We start from the raw sequence: 16,050 nt of genomic DNA on the forward strand, positions 1-16,050 counted from the left end.
CATGACTTTGCCTACTTTCTGTATATATCGCTGTTCAGATTTCCCACTTGGCTTTATTCTGCCTTGATTTAGGCCAAAGAAGCTTCTTTATTAACCAATAGTAATAAAGCATTCACAGCATACAGAGGAGACTCTCATAGCATTAATGAGCAGGTGCAAGAATGAGGGAGGATGATTCCCAACAGTATCCTTGGGATTCCACGCAAGTGTATACACATGTGGTATTCACACATGTATCCACTGTACCCACAGCCAAAATGATGCCCATTATTACATAGTCAACCTGTATGTACTCACCATGTCAGATATCCAGTGTATGCTTATTGCTTTAGACGTCCTTGTGAGAATCCCATGATCTTACCTCTGTTTTACTCCCCATGTTGTGGCTGAAAAGAGTGAAGAACAAAGATGGTAAATGGTTTTCCCTGAGACACATGGCTGGCAATTGGCAAAGATAAGTTTTAGATATATCTTTTCAAAATATCTTGATGTCAGGCAGAACATATGCCTCTAAGGACCTTTCTACTATTTCCCCTGACTCCCCAGTGCCTCTTACCCATGGGTTTTGATAGAAAACAGGGGAGAGGAAGGGGTTCCAACTGTAGTCAACATCTCCTTGAATTCCACAAGTCAAGGCATCTCAGTTCATCCCCAAGGAGCAAAGTAAGGGCTGTATAACAGGAGCCAGGGTAGTACGTGAGCATCTACCCTTATAGCAAAGGAAGACTGTCCAGGGGTGAGGAGATAGCTTAGTGATTGAATGTTTGCCCCATAATTGTGAGGATCTGAGTTAGGACCCCAGAACCAACATAAATGTCAGATGACTATAACAACCTGCCTGGAATTCTAGTCACAGAAGAGAGAGAGAAAGCTATCTAGTTAGACTAGCCTTATCTATGAGTTCTGGGTTTAAGAGATCTTGCCTCATCAGTAAGATAGATATAAAATCAACTGAGGAAGATTTCCAGCATGAAATCTTGGGCCTTCACACACACACACACACACACACACACACACACACACACACACACACACACAAATGGAGGATAAACCGTACATTATGGTCACTATGGAGTTTATAAAAGATATGATATTTTAATCATTGTCATTCATGCTAACATGCTTCCCTTTATACATGAAAGGAAACCAAGCCTCAAGTGGTTAAATGAATTGCCCCCAAAACACAAGACTAATTTGACACGGTGCTGGGAGACATTCCAGGAACTTTCTGGTGATCTTTCCCTTTCCCTCCTCGCCTAGCGTGTTCTCTCATTCCATTCTCACTGTAGCTTCTGGCCTGTGAACAGACCTTCTCACCAGCAGGGAGCTTCCAGCAACCATCAAAGAGCAGTTTATTGGCAGAAGAGAACATTTAGTTTGAGAGAACCCTAAAAGCCTTCCTGGAGATGAATTGAGCCATCTAATCATGGGGAGATATTTGAAACCTAGCCATGTGTGGCTTTGCCAGCTCATTCCAGAAAAACAACAACAACAACAACAACAAACACCAGTGGATTTTTGAGAATTTTCCTAATTATGTAAGTTATTGCTTTGTTTGTTTGTTACCCAAAGCATTAAGTAATTAGAATAAAAATCACAGGGTTTAAGTACCAGTTCTGCAACTCACCCACTGTGCATTTTCTGGCAAGCCCCACAATGCCTCTGACTTCAGTTTCTGTATTTCAGATGGACTCCAAAGTCCCTCCTGATTCTTCTGGTCTACAATTGAGAGGTTCTGGCAGATCCCTTAAGGAAAGGAGACACGGGCTTGTACTCCAGAATTGGCAGCTGCTGGGGTGGGGCGTTACCTTGAGCTGGTATAGTCCTGAAGGACTAACTGGTTTGGGAATGCTGGTTCTCCTGTTCTGCTTAATGAACTGTAGCTTAAAATACAGATGCCTCTAAAGACCAATGGCAAGAGCATCACCACATATCCCTGACACCTCATGTAAATTTTTTTTTTATTAAATACACAAAGAAGACTTCTCAGAAATACACTGGGATGTCTTTTCCATGAAGTAAATGAGCCCAGCTACATGTACCAATGAATGCAACCCTGAGAAGTAAGAGCTGGTGGTCACTGACCGTGACATTCAGGTAGCTCGGATCTGGCACTCTGTGGAGAAGTGGCATTTCAGAGGCCCTCACCAAACAAGGGAAATGTCCTTTATATTGTGTAAAGGACCCTAAGAAATGACACACATGACTCAGGATTGGTTTTTCCTTGCATGGATCTAAGGGTTTGTCCAATGGAGGAAAAGGTTTTGACGTCAAATGTCATTTAGTCCAAGTTCTAGTAGCCTCTGGTTCTGGGATTGTTGCCTAAAGGTGATACCACCTGCCATATGGTGCAAAAGAATACTGAAAAGGGCCATCTGCTATCATAAAGACTATTTTTCATGATCAACTGAAATCCATATTAGGTTGTGTGTGCGTTGTAGGGAAGCTGTTTGTTTGTTCCTGGCTCCTCAACCCTGAAATAATCACACAGAAACCACATTATTTGCAATACTGTTTGGCCAATAACTTAAACTGTATTTCTGGCTAACTCATATTTTCAATTAATCCATCTCCATCTCCATTAATCTGTTTATCTCCACAAGGCTTACCTGGTGAAGTTCCGGCATCTGTCTTTGGCAAGAATACACGGCTTCTCTCTGACTCTGCCTTCTTTCTCCCAGCGTTCAATTTAGTTTTCCCCACCTAGCTCTGTCTTGCCCTGCCTGCTATAGGCCTAAATCAGTTTCTTCATTTATTAACCAATAAAAACATCACATACACAGAAGGACTTACCCCCACCAGGTGTGACCATGGAAATTATGAATCTGCCAAAGTCTATTGTCAATTTGCCCCGGAGTAAGCTGTCGGCCTGGGTTCTGAAACACTCTTAAGAGAGAGGATGAGTCCACGTCATGGGGCCCAGAAGAACAGCATCATCTCTTCTGGTGAATTCTACAACATTTGCTTCCTAACTTTGTGGGGCGACTGCTCTTTAAAGCCCCTGCTGTGGCTGAGGTCACTTAGATGATGGTTGGTTTTGAGGGAATGTCCTGAAAACTAAAGGTGGTTGCTGGTTCCCTGCTTTGAAATTGAGCCATGGTGATTTAGAAAGCCAGTGGGCAGTCTCCACATTAACAGGTTGTAGATTTAGGAGACACAAATGGCCATTTGGGGGACCTCAAGGTGATCTGGATACAAAGGCAGATGGATGGATTTTCTAAGCCCAACCAAGAGGAAATCCAGGGTCTGAAGATACCAGGTCTCCCTGTTACCATTCTGTGGTGTCCAGCACTGGGAACCCCATCCCTTGAGTGTCTTTTCTTGGTATGCGGTCTGGGTCAAGAAGCCCCCACCTCTATCTCAACTGCTTTTGGCCTTAGGCATGGCGGCTTTGTTGTTGGCGGTCTCACCCTTTGCTAGAGACCAGATTTCCACCTTTTCCACCTGCAGACTCAGACTGTTCAAGCAGGTGGCCATGGCCAACCCCTTCAGGCACCCATCCTACAGCCTGGCTCTGATCGGTTCTCGGACATTACCTCAATGACAGCATTTCACACTGAAGCAATGTTTTGAACTTGCTAACTTACTGTTAGTATTTTTGAGCTTTGAAATGTGGCCCCTATCCTGGCATGTTTCAGGGTATAGATATACAACACGTACGTATGTAAGTGCACACTCACCCACACATACACCCGCACACACGATGAAGGGACGGGAGAGAAAGAGAGAGAGAGAGAGAGAGAGAGAGAGAGAGAGAGAGGATAGGAGCTCATTCTTGTCTTGACCTGTTGTAACAAACTGCTTGAGGTTCCTTTAATGAGTCTTTACCAATCTAGAGGAAGAAGCATCCCCTCTAAGTATTACATTCCTACAGTCTCCTTCCAGTGCTAGTGGCGGATGTCTACTGGTCCATAGGTTTGGCTGTGAGACCAGGAGGAGCTGCGGTTGTGGTGATGGAGAGTCAGTGAGCCCCAGCAAAGATGAGTGCTTCCGGGGAAGGGTACTCTTTTTCTCCTATTTTAAATGCAGAATTGCAGGTTTAGATAACAGCCCTCCCCAGGGTCTTTCAGCTGTTTTGTGCAAAACCAAGAGTCGTCATGACTGTGCCCTGCCAAAGACTTATTTTACAGCACTTCCTGTTCCTCCCAGAAGGCTGATCATTTCTAGAAGGTTCCACTATCTTTTTTTTTCATGAGGGAATTGATAAGAAAGACCAGTATCAGGCATCAGTGGTTGATTGTAACTGCACACTCAGCAGTTTGGAATAGTATCTCCCTTTCTTTCTTTTATAGTTTTAATTGGCACATGATAATGACATTTCCCCCCTCATTGTTATTTTTCAATGGTCAGCTTCTCATAGACCAAATGGATATATGCAGTCAAGGCTGAGATCTCTGCATCCTTGTGAAGGTCATAGTGGCTGTAAAGGGTCTGACATTGAGGAGCAATAGATCTGTCTGTAGTAAGGAGGAGCCGCTTGTTCGCCCTGGATGCCAGGAACTAACCACACAGGAACTATATTAATTAAAACACTGCTTGGCCCATTAGCTCTAGCTTCTTATTGGCTAACTCTTACATATTAATTTAACCCATTTCGATTAATCTGTGTATCACCACATTGTAGTGGCTTACCAGCAAAGTTTCAGCATGTCTGACTCTAGTGGAGGCTCCATTGCTTCTCCCTGACTCTGCCTTCCTCCTCCCATGCCTTCTTCCTCCCATGCTATAGGTCAAGACAGTTCTTTATTCATTAACCAATAAAAGCAACACACAGACAGAAGGACCTCCCACACCATCTGTCCCCCGAGGGTGGTACAGAAATCTGAAGGTGTGAGCAGAGGGCAGAGTTGAAGTCCAAGAACAGCCATCTTCACAGTGTCCTCGGGGTATTAGGTACTTTCTTCTCCGCTATCATGAAACTCTTGATAAGGGGTGATGGGAGGAGGAAAGGTTTGCTTTCATGGTTTGAGGGGGATACAATTCATCGTGGAGGCAAAGACATGGCTGCCACTGAAGCTCGAGGTGACATTGTGCTCTTGTCATGAAGTAGAGAGAGATGAATGCCGATGCTCTACCGACTTCTCCTTTCTCTTCAGCAAAGGACCCCAGTGCATGGTGCTGCCCTCATTTGGGAAGTCTTCCCTCTCACCATTCCCCTCTGGTGAATGTGCCAAAGATGTGCCTCATTCATGCCCCACGTGTTGCTCATTATAATAACTCAGCAATTGAAATGAGCTGCCACACTCAGACATTACTTAATTTGGTCTTTGTCCCTGGGTTTTGATTCTGGAGCTGTGGTGGAGTGAGCAGAAAACCCTGGATTGTCAGTGTGGCTCCAGCCTTGGGTCTCTTTCTGGCTCTTCCTGGAAGTGAGTGGGGGCTATCGTCTTCATAAAAGTAATCTTTCTGAGTTCCGGTTTAGCCTACAGAGGAGAAAACACCACCCACTTCTTAGTGTTGCTCTGTAGACAAAATATGTTGATGGGAATATGTACTTAGGATGGTCCCCAGCAGGTAAGCTAAAAGGTTCCCTGGACAAGGTTTCCAATCTCTTCTCTTGGGTGTGGACTTACCTGGGCCCGTGGAAGGCTGAGCACTTTGATGAACCCCTTGATCCCTCTGAGTGCTTTCTGTGAAAGAGAGCTTAGGGCTTCTGCCTCATAGGCCCTGAGGCAGAAGAGAGGAAGAGAGGGGTCTTTAAGAAGCACCCTATAACTAGAACCTTCGACAAGGCCCAAAGAAGAGGAGTCTTTCCTGGTGTGGTTAGAGAAATTGATCCCCAGACATTATTGCCTAAAGATATTAAAGGTGGTTTAAAAGGGAGAAAAAACAACCTGTCTCTCAATGCTTTATAAGAAATTAAATCAGAATGTAGAAAAATCCAATTCGGTTCCATCCAAAACGAGCAGCAATATTAACTCCATTCCTATTTAAAGCCAGGAAGTACAGCTGGGAGAGCAAAAGGGAGGCCTGCCTCCAAGCACAGATTTCAAAACAAACTCATTTGATGGTGGGGCATTTGCATAGCCTGCTTTTCGAGGCAGGGTTTGACCCCAACACAGTGGATTATTACGCTCCCCAGACGCCAGGCATTCCAGAATTGATGGTTCTCAGTCTGAGGTCTGTTTGCCTAATAGGTACACAAGCACGTTTGCCAGGCGAAGTGTGTTTTGGCGCAGCACCCCTCTGTCTTAGACAGAAATGGGTCATCTTTATTTGGAGAAGAATAGATACGATAGATGATAGTTGTGGAAGCTTTAGGAAGGCATCAGTAATTGCCACCGCTGGGTGGGTGGCTGCCCTCTTTTTCCTGTATCTTTTCACATTTGCTAATGTGAACGGAGATTGGGGGCCTCCCAACCGAAGCCACGTGTAATGGCCGTGCCATTCGCTTTGAGGCCATTTTGGTATTGCAAGGTACCAAGTAGTACCAGTTTTATCCTGGTATTCTGGTACCAAAGCAAGGTGTCTGGCACGCCAGCGCTGATGATTAGGGGGCTGAGGAGGAGACTCAGTTAGCCTAGAATGCACACGGTCCTGAATTTGCTCAACAGCACCACAGAGACAAGGATTATACACCTAGAGTTCTACCACTCAGGAAGTGGAAACAGGAGGGTCAGGGTGATTGTTCTCAGTTACCTAGACAATTTGAAAGCCCAGTGGGATAGATGAGTCCCCAGAGGGGGGTGGGGCAGGGAGAGTTTGACTAACAAAACTGGCAGTTCCTCCACAGATACTCTTAACAGCATCACAGCCACCCTCAGAGGCAGGCAGACCATCTTCAGTGCTGAGAAGATACAAAGGCAGCGAGTGACAGGGCAACACAAACGAGGTACCATCTCCCCATTATAAGGGGAATTGTCTGCGGCACGAAAGGGCGAGTAGTATTAACCTTAGGACCACAGGATATAGCTCCTGGAGAGCCGCTGGGAAACATAAAACCAATCTCGATTGCCCAGAAACAGAAAGACACTTAATAGAAGTGTAATTGAGAGGTGTACCCCCCCACACACTTCTAACTTAGATAGTTCCGCTGTGTTGATGGGAATCACTTCACTTGCACTCCCAGGAAGGGCCAGCTGTCCATGGATATGATTATAGGACCATCCAGCGACTGGCTGCTGCCAGAATCAGCTGGGTTTCTTCACTGCCTTCTGAGACCCGCAGTCCCATACCAGGCTTCTCTTGGAGATGGAAATAGTGACCCACAAAGCAGCTGTTTAAAAACACCAGTGTTAATTGGGAGTTAGTGCCCATTAGCAGGACCACAGATTGATTCATCAAATTAGCAATAACCCCTCCAAGAGCAAGGACTTTGGCATCTTACAAAAGTTAAATTGAGAAAGAACTCTGAAAAACATCTGGCCTTGGTCTTCTATTTGAAGAATTATGAGGTCCAGACAGGGTAGAGGACATATAGAAGATCACCAGCAAATCGGTAGCAAAGGAGGGCCAATATCACTCGGTGCCTATTTCCAGAGTATCTATACTATAAACCCTTTGTTTTATGAATAAAGGAAACAAGGTTCACACATGAGAAGACATCCTCTGTGATTCCATCAGCATGCTCGGAGAGCCCAGCCCTTGCTAAGCACTTCAACCACATTAGATACTAGACAGTGAATGGATAAGGAGAGCAAAGAGAGGCTCATGTGCCCCAAATGTGAGGCAAGCATGCAGCGCCTGTCAGAATGATGTCTCCCACACACAAGCCGACATGGAGCACCATTGTTCCAGGGCAAGGCTTCTTCCTGCTTCCTTTCCTTCCTAGGTCTCCAGACTCAGTGGCTGTTCCTTGTGCTCCTTCAGAAGAGAGTAAGCTAGGACCCACTCATAGAGTATTATTGACCCTTTAGTGGCCACAGAGGTAGAGCGGGAGATGCCAAGATGGCAAAACAAGGCTGCGAGTTCCGTTTGTTTGCTTTGATCTGGGACTTCTCAGTCAGGCACCGCAGAACCTGCCTAGCTCTTCCGCACACACTTCTTAAGGCTGAAGGCATCACTTTCAGTGAACAGAGAGAAGGGAATCAGGAATCGAAAGCCAGAAAGTTGCTAAGTACTAGAGGCAGACTCAAATTCAGACGTTACTTGCTCAGATGAGCTGTGCTCACCCACGATGAAGCCCTCTCCCTGTTCCCAGAGCCATGGTAAGCACAACCCCTCAGTGTCCCGGGAGTTTGGGGAACAACATCTGTTCTTTAATTTGGCAGCCTGGAGCATGGTCACTGATAGAAACACACACCTTACCTGTTCTGGATGAGAGGAGGCTGTGGAAGAGGCAAAGGCCCGCCCCCTGGAGTGCGGGGTCCACGTTTGGGGAACTGCTTGTCCAATGACCTCCATTGTCATTGCAGGTCTGGAGTGCAGCTTTGACTTTCCCTGTGAGCTTGAGTACTCCCCTCCCCTCCACAACCACGGGAACCAGAGCTGGTCCTGGCGACGTGTGCCCTCTGAGGAGGCCTCGCAGATGAACTTGTTGGATGGGCCAGAGGCAGAACGATCTAAGGAGACGCCCAGAGGTAAGGGGAGAGGGTCCTGGGTGGGCTCGGATGAGGCTCAGATGCCTATTTCCTTGAAATGAAAAGGTTTTCCCAACGCTGCTCTGTCGTTGTCTCCTTGGAAATAGACTTTGATATCTGTACTTCTCCATGACTCCCTGACCCACATATCAGGGAACACGTGAGTCTAATTTTAAGATGAATCTAGCCCTTTACTCTTCCCTAGTAATAGAGTAGGATTCTAGAACTCTTCAACATAGATTTCCCAAGGTGAGACACTGATAACTTGTTGATCTGTTTGTCCATCTGGAATGGGGTTGCCAAGGAAAACCCGAGTCACTCAGTTGATTTGAATTTCTAGAAAAGAAATAAGCACCTTTTTAGTATGTCTCAGGTGATGCTTGGAACATACTTAGACCAAAACCTGTTCCAACCGTATGGAAAACTTCGTGTGTTCTGCATTTTTATTTGTTGAATCTGCCAATCTCAATGGGGAAGGCGCCGTACAACTGGGTTAAGTGTGCGTTCCAGAGTCATTCATGAATATTCAGGCTGCATGCTTGTTTTGTGCGGTGCTTTCAGCGGTCCTGAGCTGTTTATAAATATCGCCTGCCAAATTTTCAGAACCTGAAGATTAGACTCTGAATAGTGGTTCTGGTTGCGTATTTGGAAGAGTTTTTTACAGGGAGATGTGAAAACATTAAGCCACTTCATCCTTCTGGTCTTTCTAGCCAAGCTGAACCAGAAGACTTCGGATTCCTCAGATACAGAAAACTCTGTTGGCCTTTCAATTGGCAGTATGGGTTTCTGGTCTTTAGGAAGAAGTGAAAACTGGGAATGGGTTTACTGGGCATATGTAGGACCTGCCATCCTTCACTGTCCTCTGGGATTCAACATCAGTGAGGGGAAAACCAGGACTCTGAGGAGGGGAATGACTGGACCAAGATCACACACTTTTATGGGCAGGTCTACATGTCTTCCATGAGAATGTCATCAAGTAAGGCTCTCTCCGCCATGTCACGTGTCTGTGTCTGTAGCGAAAGCTATGACTGGAGCCTGTCCTGCACCCCAGTTCCTGATGATGTTGGTCATGGGCTCATACATCTGAGGAGTCTATCAAGGGTGGGGCTTGTTTGAGCTGAAAGGGCGGCACAGCCATCATCAGTGCCCTTGGATTTGTCCTATCCGCCATCCTCAATCCCTGGCATCCCAACAGACCTACTAGTCACGATCCCTTTGTATGCACTCTTCCAAACTTCCTTTTCTGCTTTCCTGACTCTCTTGAGTTAGCTTGAGGTGGATTTGTGCTTTAAGCTGCCACCCCCTGGATGAAGATGTCTGGTCTGTGTGAGAGCATGCATAGGTAAATCACTCTTAACCGGGCAGTGCATGGGGGTTCATAAAAGAAATTGCAGAAAGCATTGCTTGAAGATGCCAAGTCAAGAGATCTGAACTGAGGTCTAGCAATTTGAATATTTTATATTATGAAATCTTGCAGGTACAAAAGATAGCTATAAATGTGTGCACAAATTATAGATGATAGTCTAAGCAACACTCAAACTTTTCCCACCAAGCTAAAGCATCTCAATGTTGTCTGCCCTCGCTTCGCCACAAACATCACTCTACGCTTGGAGGTAACTGCTTTTTTTGTATTATATGTTAATCATTCATTTGTCTGTCTTTATGGCCTTACCACCTAAGTGTGTGACCCCCACACAAAGAATTTATTAGGTCTTCCACCTTTTAATATAAATAGAATCATTCTATCATCTTGTAACTTGTTGATTCTGATACATGTGGCTTTGGTTTATTGTCTTTGCGGGCTCTTGAATTCATAGCATGAAGGCAACAGTTTCTTTTCTCTCTTCTGTCATTGAATGTTTGGGTTATCTCCAGGTTTTTGCAATTACCAATAACACTACCGTGGGCATTTTTGCAGCTCTCTTGGTGCACTTATTTCCGGCGCCTTGTGTCACACAACTAAGATGAAGTTGCTAGGGTGTACATTAAATGCATCTTCTGTTTGATTCTCTTTAACGTGGAGTCAGCAAGCCCCAGGAAGCCTCCTGTTTGCATCACCAATGCTAGGATTAGAGGGATCTTACTGTACCTGGCTTTTATGTGGGTTCTGGGGATCAAACTGAGGTTCTCATGATTGTGTAGTCACCGCTTTGCCAACTGAGCTGTCCCTCTTCCTCAGTGGACTTCCTAAAATATTCTGAGTGTATTTTTTAGGTGGTTCTAAGTCATAACTTCCTTTGTGCGCTGTTGACATAGGCCATCTTTTCAGATTGACTCTGATGATTCATAGCCACTACTGTGGTTATCTCTGAATTCTAATATCCAACCTGGCTGGCTAGTTTTATGTCAAACTGACACAGACAAAAGTCTTCTGGGAAGAAGGAACCTAACTGAGAAAATGCCCCCAGCAGATTGGCCTGTGTGCAAGCCTGTGGACCATTTTCTTGATTGGTGGTTGAAATAGGAGTGCTTAGCTCTCTGTGTGCCATGCCACCCCTAGGCTGGCAATCCTGGCACGAGAAGAAAGCAAACTGAGCAAACCATGAGGAGCATGCCAGTAGGCAGCATAGCCTTTGCTTCAGCTCCTGCCTTGGGATCTTGCCTTGACTTCCTTTAATGATGAACTGTGAAGCGAACAAAAACCCCTTTGCCGTCCAAATTACTCTTGGTTATTAATTCTTAGCACAGCAATAAAAACCTTAACAAAGACTTCATAAAACCTCTAATTTTTAATCAGTGTGTGTGTGTCCATTTTTTGAGACAGAGTTTCTCTGTGTAGTCCTAGTTGTACTGGCACTGGCTCTGTAGACCAGGCTGGCCTCAGACTCACAGAGATCCCCCTGCCTCTCAATCCCGAGTGCTGGGATTAAAGGCACACACCACCTGGCTTGCTGCATATATTTCTTAAATAGCTATATTTTAAGGATTGAGTGGGCCAGCACGACGTAGTGAATTGGAGCACACAACGGCTAGCCACTGCATGACTCCCACGGCCTCTGTGATGTCAGGTGGTGTGTAGCTGGAAGTTGGGATCTTTTGCATGTTTTAAACAGTGACAATAAATTGTGCACTGCTGACCTCTAACCTGCTTCTCCTCTGTCTTCCTCCTTGTGATCTCTGGCCTATGTGAGTCACACGGAAAGCTATGAGAAACCAAGATGTGAGAGGAGAGGAGGGAGAGAAAGCTCTGTAGCGTGACACATAGTGAGTATCTTTATGTTTTTAGGAAGCTTGATTCCCAAAAGTCAGCACATACAGCCAATGCAAAACTTCTCGCATTAGGCGACTCAGCCAGGCTGGGAATACCCATCTTTAAGTACACATTTGTCAACTTCAGTCTCTCTGAAAAGCTGTCATTTGAACGATGTGGCGGTATGCAGCCCCCATAAAGATTGTGATATAAGAGACCACAACAAAAGCCATTGTGTGTGTACCTCTCTGCTTTAGCAAACCCTTTGGTGGTGCAGATGTTCCTGCTATAAGAAATGTACATTCCTCTTCCAGATGAAGGAGTCTGTATTTATCAAGGGTCTCTAAGGAACAGAAATGATGGGATGAGAAAGACAGTGTGTATAAAAAGGGGGATTATTAGAGTCGTTTACAGGTCATGATCTGGGTAGTCTAGCAATGGCTGACACACAAAAAAAGGCTGGAAATAGGCATTTTGTTCAACCCACGATCCTGAATGTCTCATTGCCCCCAATCTGGTGTTGGAGTCCAGGAGGATTCCTAGAGATCTACTGGTTTCCAGTCTATTTTGGAATCCTATTGAAATAAGTTCTAATACCAGCTAAGGAAGGCCTCAGCAACTAGAAAAATGAATTTACCAGCAAAAGCAAAGGCAAACAGACATACACACAAAAAAGATTTCTTCTTCTATGTTCTTTTATTTGTACTGCAACCAGGAGGTGTGGCCCAGATTTGGGGTGAGCTTTCTCACCTCAAATGAGTCAGTCGAGAAAAATCTCTCCCAGGAGCACCCAGTCCCTTGTGTTTTAGTTCATTACAGATATAGTCAAGTTGACGGCCAGGATTAGCACAGTCTACTAAACACAGCGTTGATCCATCATGGAAAACGGGGGAATCAGCCCCCATACATGATGTGGGATTTCTGCTCAGATTTGCAAACCATGGATACCTGCTTACTTTTCAAGGTAATTCACTATATCCTTCCTTACCCCTTGAAGTGAGAGGCTGTTCCTAACGAAGTGGTCTGGTATAATGCCGCCCACGCGCATGCTCGCCAAGGTATAGCAAATGAAAATAGCTTCACCAGTCTGGACCCACAGTGTAGCCCTAATGCTCTGCTTCCCGGATTCTCTGTTCTCCGGCTGTTGGGGGAGCATGCTTGCCCTGTGGGCGAGGAAAAGTAATGGAGTATCCTTTAGGGTTTGATGTTTGATCTTTTTTTTTTTAACTGAACATTTATTAGTTGGATGGTATTTAGATTATGTTGCAATATTTCTTATCAGGGAAAAAGATGGGCCAGCAAAAGGCAGGAAAGTAATAACAATCATAGGTAATGAACTCTAAGATTATAAATTTTGAATGATTTTAATTTATGGTCCCTATAACTGAGAATGATAAGGTAAGACATACAATTTAGAGCAGCAAGATAATAAAAGGGATCATTTTGATAGGACACAATATTTATAAATTAATAAACTCTTGAGGAATCATCAGGTTGGGGCATTCTGTGACTTTTCAAATGCCTCGGGCATGTTTTAATGCATACTACTTCCAGTGTTGCAGAACACATTCAAGGGGCAGATTTTCCTCTCCCAGCAAGACTCCATTTCAGTCTCTTATGAATTCCAGCTTAAAAACGAAAGGCCCCTTATCACAAGTATTCCCTCCCTCGCTCCATGCCTTCTCGCGTTTAAATGAAGAGTGAACTTCAGCACAAGTCTCTTCTGGAGTCCTGCCTCTCCAGTTTTCCCTTTATTTTCCCTTTGATGGACACTCAGTTGGGAGACTGCTACTGAAATTCTCCTATTCCTCGTAAAGGTGACATAGTTTTCAAATGGTTGAAACACATTGTCTTGAGGCCTGGAGCAGCTCCAGATGGTTCTGAACATGACCAGAGTTCCGTAACACCTCAGTGGGAACTGCTCAGTCTTTCACTCCACAGTGATTAGCTCCTGGCTTCCCTTGACTGCTCTAACAGATTTGTAAAAGCTGGGTGGTTTACAGAACCAGCCCAGACATGGATCCTCTCCTGAATACGGAAGCCGAGAGTTGGTCATCAAGGCGCCGACAGGGTTAGTTCCTTCTGGAGTTTCTGAAAGAGATTCCATCTCACGTCTCTGCCCTGGTTCCTTCTGCTGACTGGGAGCCATGAATGTTCTTTAGCTTGTAAATGGACCGTGGCAGTCTCTGCCGATTCCCTTTTCTCTTTGTTTCAGTGAGGGAGAAGAAGTGTCCTAGGATTTAGGACCAGCCTTACATCCAACATGATTTCATCTCAGGGTCCTTAATTAAATCTGTAAAAAACAAAACAAACAAAAAACATTTCTAAATGCCTTCTCCTACATAGGTATTGGAGCTTTGGGTTCTCATCTCCTGTCTAAGTGGGTACTTAATGGGTTTTCCTCCCCTATCTCAGTTGGGACATAGACCCCATTTCTTTCTCTCTGCACCCATGGGTTGAGCTCTCAAACCTTCAGGGAGTCCAGTGAGGCAGATTCAGGAGACACCAATTAGTGCCAGAATTGCTAATCCTTCCTCTTGATTCAAAGGACTTAAATGTCCCCAAAGAAACCCCCAGAAGGCTTTGGTGGTAAATATTTATGCTCTAAGATACTTGGGATCCTGAGACAGGAGAACTCCTGGCTGGCCTGGGCTGCCTAGGGAAACCCTGTCTCTGATACAGTCCCACACCCACTTCTCCCTCTCCAGTCACTCTTGCAGGCTAGGCGGCTGAACTGCCCTGCTGTGCATGTCCTGACTCTTGACACTTTGGTTGTGGGTAAATGCCAAGAGTGATGAAATCTGCCAGGTCTCCTTTTACACAGTGAAGTTCATCATTTCTGTCTTCAGCCTCCACTTGCTGATTGCCTGACATCTCCTCAATTAACCCCTCAGCCGCTGAGTCGTGCATGGGTTCATGCTCGCCCTTTCTGGAAGGCAAGATCTACATGTGAGCAAGCCAAAGGAGGGTATGTCTTCAGTGGGCTAGGGCAGGCTGCCAGCGAGACGGAGAGGAGAGGAGCTCAGAGCTGATAAATCACTGTGCTGTATCCCCTGAGTTCTGCCCTCGTTCCTGCCCTGATGGTGGCATGTCCCAGGGCCGGCTGCAAGTTGAGTAGTTACAACCCACAGGGCCCAGTGGTTGCCCCTGAGGTCTCTTGGTTAATGAGAGTCAATAATTGCATGTTTCACTTTCTCAGTATGAGCCACCTTTACCAAAGACCTCCGGTTTTAGAAGGATGCTGAAGCAGTTGGAGCAGGGAAGAGTGATAAGCCACTTGGAATGAAAGAAACACACAATCAAGATAATGGGTGATTGGCAGAGCAGGAATCTGAAGAGAAAAACAAATGTTCTTTCTTTTCACTTATTTCAGACTGGTACTGGGGCATCTGTGCAAGAATTGCCGAGTTCCAGTTCCCTCAAGCTGCCATCCTGGGATGCTGTCTCAGTCTCCTGTTGTTTCAACTTTAATGGCAGCGTCTCCAGGCTTTGCTGTATTTCATGGTCCTTCATGATATAAAATAGTTTTGAGCATGTTCCTGTGTATCATTTATCATTTGTTTACACATAGCTGGATACTACTACTGGCAAAGTTTAATTTGTTTCTTTCTAAGATAAAAAGAAATATAATATTGGCCATACTAAGCACACACACCTGTATTAATGGGAAAAGATTTCCTGGTTCCCCAAGTCATTTCAGCCTGGTTCCATGGTTACTCATGACTCTGCTTTTCTTGGTTCTAAAGGAGCCTTTTAGTGTAAGTTTCCCTCTGTTCCCCTACATCCCATAACCTACTGCTACTGACCAGGGGCTTCTTCCCCAAGAATGTCTCCAGACAGCTCTAGATTTACAAGAGTTGTTTAAGATTCAAGGAAGGACCTTTAATCTTTTTTCTTAACATCTGTGTCTTTTTTTCTTCTTCTTCAAGAAGATGGGGCAAGGTAGGGTGGGAATAACTTTTAGGATGAGTGTGTTAACTTAATGATTCTCCCAAGTTATGGGACATTTTTCCTCTATATAGTTCTTAGACCTATTGGCTCATCTAGATACTACTTATGAGGGCAAAAACGAGAAACATTCTAAGGACCCAACAATAAGCACTTAATTAAATAAGATGTAGCATGCCCAAACTATTATGTTGTTACATTTCTGCTATAGAAGTATATTTAGTGGGAGTTGAGATATGGCTCAGCAGTTAAGAGCATATACTGAGAACCCAAGTCCAGTTCCCAGCACCCGCATTAAGCCAAAACCATTTGAGACTCAGATCCAGGGGCACCTAATGCCTCTGGCCTTTGGGGGTACCTGCACACACACACCACCACCACCACCACCACCAA

The 16,050-nt window shown here is 45.1% G+C and overlaps 1 protein-coding gene across 1 annotated transcript in view; it reads left to right on the forward strand.

Moving 5' to 3' along the window:
* Positions 1–16,050, forward strand: part of Alk (ALK receptor tyrosine kinase) — a 721,983-nt gene that overhangs the window by 219,182 nt on the left and 486,751 nt on the right. Inside the window, exon 3 of the mRNA XM_048431162.3 lies at positions 8,355–8,519. Coding sequence (XP_048287119.3) covers positions 8,355–8,519 — 165 coding nt within the window. The remainder of the gene's footprint in view (positions 1–8,354; positions 8,520–16,050) is intronic.

This window comes from Myodes glareolus, chromosome 6 (assembly GCF_982192425.1).
Source record: "Myodes glareolus chromosome 6, mMyoGla1.1, whole genome shotgun sequence".
Taxonomy (NCBI): Eukaryota; Metazoa; Chordata; class Mammalia; order Rodentia; family Cricetidae; genus Myodes; species Myodes glareolus.